This window comes from Corapipo altera, unplaced genomic scaffold, assembly GCF_003945725.1.
Source record: "Corapipo altera isolate COAL_440 unplaced genomic scaffold, ASM394572v1 59357, whole genome shotgun sequence".
Classification (NCBI taxonomy): Eukaryota; Metazoa; Chordata; class Aves; order Passeriformes; family Pipridae; genus Corapipo; species Corapipo altera.
Window position 1 is genome coordinate 1 of NW_020888961.1, and position 1,965 is coordinate 1,965.

The window sequence follows — 1,965 nt, forward strand, 5'->3', positions numbered from 1 at the left end:
CCCCCCCCCTGCCCCCGAAAGCCCCCAGACACCCCCAAAAACACCCCAAGGGTTTGGGGAGCCCCTAAAGGCTTTGACCAGCCAGTCCCTGGTGTTACTGGTCCATACTGGGCCATACTGGTCCGTACTGGTCCGTACTGGGCTCACCTGGGGGAACACGGAGGCCTGGGAGGTCTCGGTGGGGGCGGGGACGGGCGTGGCCGGTGACACCACCTCGACCTTTCTCTTCTGTGGGGACAGCCCAGTTCACACCAGTTCACACCAGTCCACACTGGTGCATCCCAGTGCTCCCAGTATCCCCCCAGTATTCCCCCAGTGCTCCCAGTATCCACTCTTGGGGACCCCTGGTGACCCTCGGGAACAGTTGGGAAACCCTTGGTGACCCTTGGGGACAATTAATGACCCCTGGTGACCCTTGGGGATCCCTGGTGACCCTGGTGACCCTTGGTGACCCCCAATGACCCTTGGGGACCCTGGTGACCCTTGAGGACCCCTGGTGACCCTGGTGACCCTTGGTGACCCCCGATGACCCTTGAGGACCCCTGGTGACCCTTGAGGACCCTTGGTGACCCTGGAGACCCCTAGTGACCCTTGGGGACCCCTGGTGACCCTGGGTGACCCCTGTGACCCTTGGGGACCGGGGGGGGGGGTTACCGTGGGGCGCGGGGGGGGCTCGGCCTCGCTCTCCTTGGGCAGGTGAAAGCGGAGGGTGAGGGGCACCGGCCCCGCTGGTGGCCCCGCCGGTGGCCCCGGTGGCCCCGTGGGTGGCCCCGTGGGTGGCCCCGGTGGTGGCCCCGGTGGTGGCCCCGGTGGTGGCCCCGGCAGGCTCTTCCCAAGCGCCAGCTCCAGGCTCTTCCTCTGCGCCGGGAGGAAGAGGAGGCGTTTTAGGGGGACGCTGGGGGGACACCGGGGGGGGGACACGGGGACAGGACGGGGGTGGCCCCTCCCTGTCACCCTCCCCCTGCCCCGGGAGGGGGGGTCCCCGGTGACCCCTGCCCGGGTGACCAAGCGGGGTCCCCGAGGTCACCTGGAGGGGTTTGGGGGGGGGGTCCCCGAGGTCACCCCAAGGACTTGGGGGTGTCCCCAAGGGGTTGGGGGTGCCCCCAAAGTCACCCAAAGAATTTTGGGGCGTCCCCAGGGAGTTGGGGGTGTCCCCGAGGTCACCCAAGGAATCTGGGGGTGTCCCCACGGGGTTGGGGGTGTCCCCTCCCCGAAGTCACCTAAACAACTTGGGGGTGTCCCCAAGGTCACCCAAGGAATCTGGGGGTGTCCCCAAGGGGTTGGGGGTGTCCCCCAGGGTCCCTTAAAGGGGTTGGGGGTGTCCCCGAGGTCACCCAAAGAATCTGGGGGTGTCCCCAAGGTCACCTAAGAAAGAGCTGGAGATGTCCCCAGTGTCCCCAGAGAGGGGTTGGGGTGTCCCCAAAGGGCTGGAAGTGTCACCAAGGGTCCCTCAAAGGGGTTGGAAACGTCCCCAGGGTCACCTAAAGGGCTTGGGGGTGTCCCCAAGGTGCCACGTAGGGGCTGGAGGTGTCCCCAAGGGTCCAGGGTGTCCCCAAGGTCCCCAGAAACGGGTCAGGGGTGTCCCCAAGGGTCCGGGGTGACCCCTGGGGGGTCCTGGGGATGTCCCTCAGGTCTGGGGGTGTCCCCACCCCCCCAAGGAGTGTCCCCAGGGTTGGGGGGTGACACAGGGGTGGCCCCTGACGCTGGGTGTCCCCACCATGGGGGGTGGGGGTGTGTGTCCCCCCCCGAGGGGATTTGGGGACTCTGTGTCTGTCCCCCACACTGTCCCCTGTCCCCTGTGTGTCACCCCAGGGTCTCTCTCTGGTCGCCCCTTCTGGGCTGGGGGGGGGTTTGACCCTGCCTGTGGTGTCCCCTGTGCCCTCTGTCCCCCTGATGTCCCCTCGGTGTCCTCCCCATGTCCCTGACACCCCTGTGGCCCCCCCGTGTCCCCTCACTGTGTCCCCT

The 1,965-nt window shown here is 67.7% G+C and overlaps 1 protein-coding gene across 1 annotated transcript in view; it reads right to left on the reverse strand.

The window, feature by feature from the left end:
• Nucleotides 1-108: 108 nt before the first annotated feature.
• LOC113942102 (histone acetyltransferase KAT5-like) overlaps nt 109-1,965 on the reverse strand; it is a gene marked incomplete at both ends in the record, with an annotated part of 2,305 nt that continues 448 nt past the window's right edge. Inside the window, 2 exons of the mRNA XM_027633240.1 lie at nt 109-228; nt 655-858. Of these exons, the coding sequence (XP_027489041.1) occupies nt 109-228; nt 655-858 (324 nt within the window). The remainder of the gene's footprint in view (nt 229-654; nt 859-1,965) is intronic.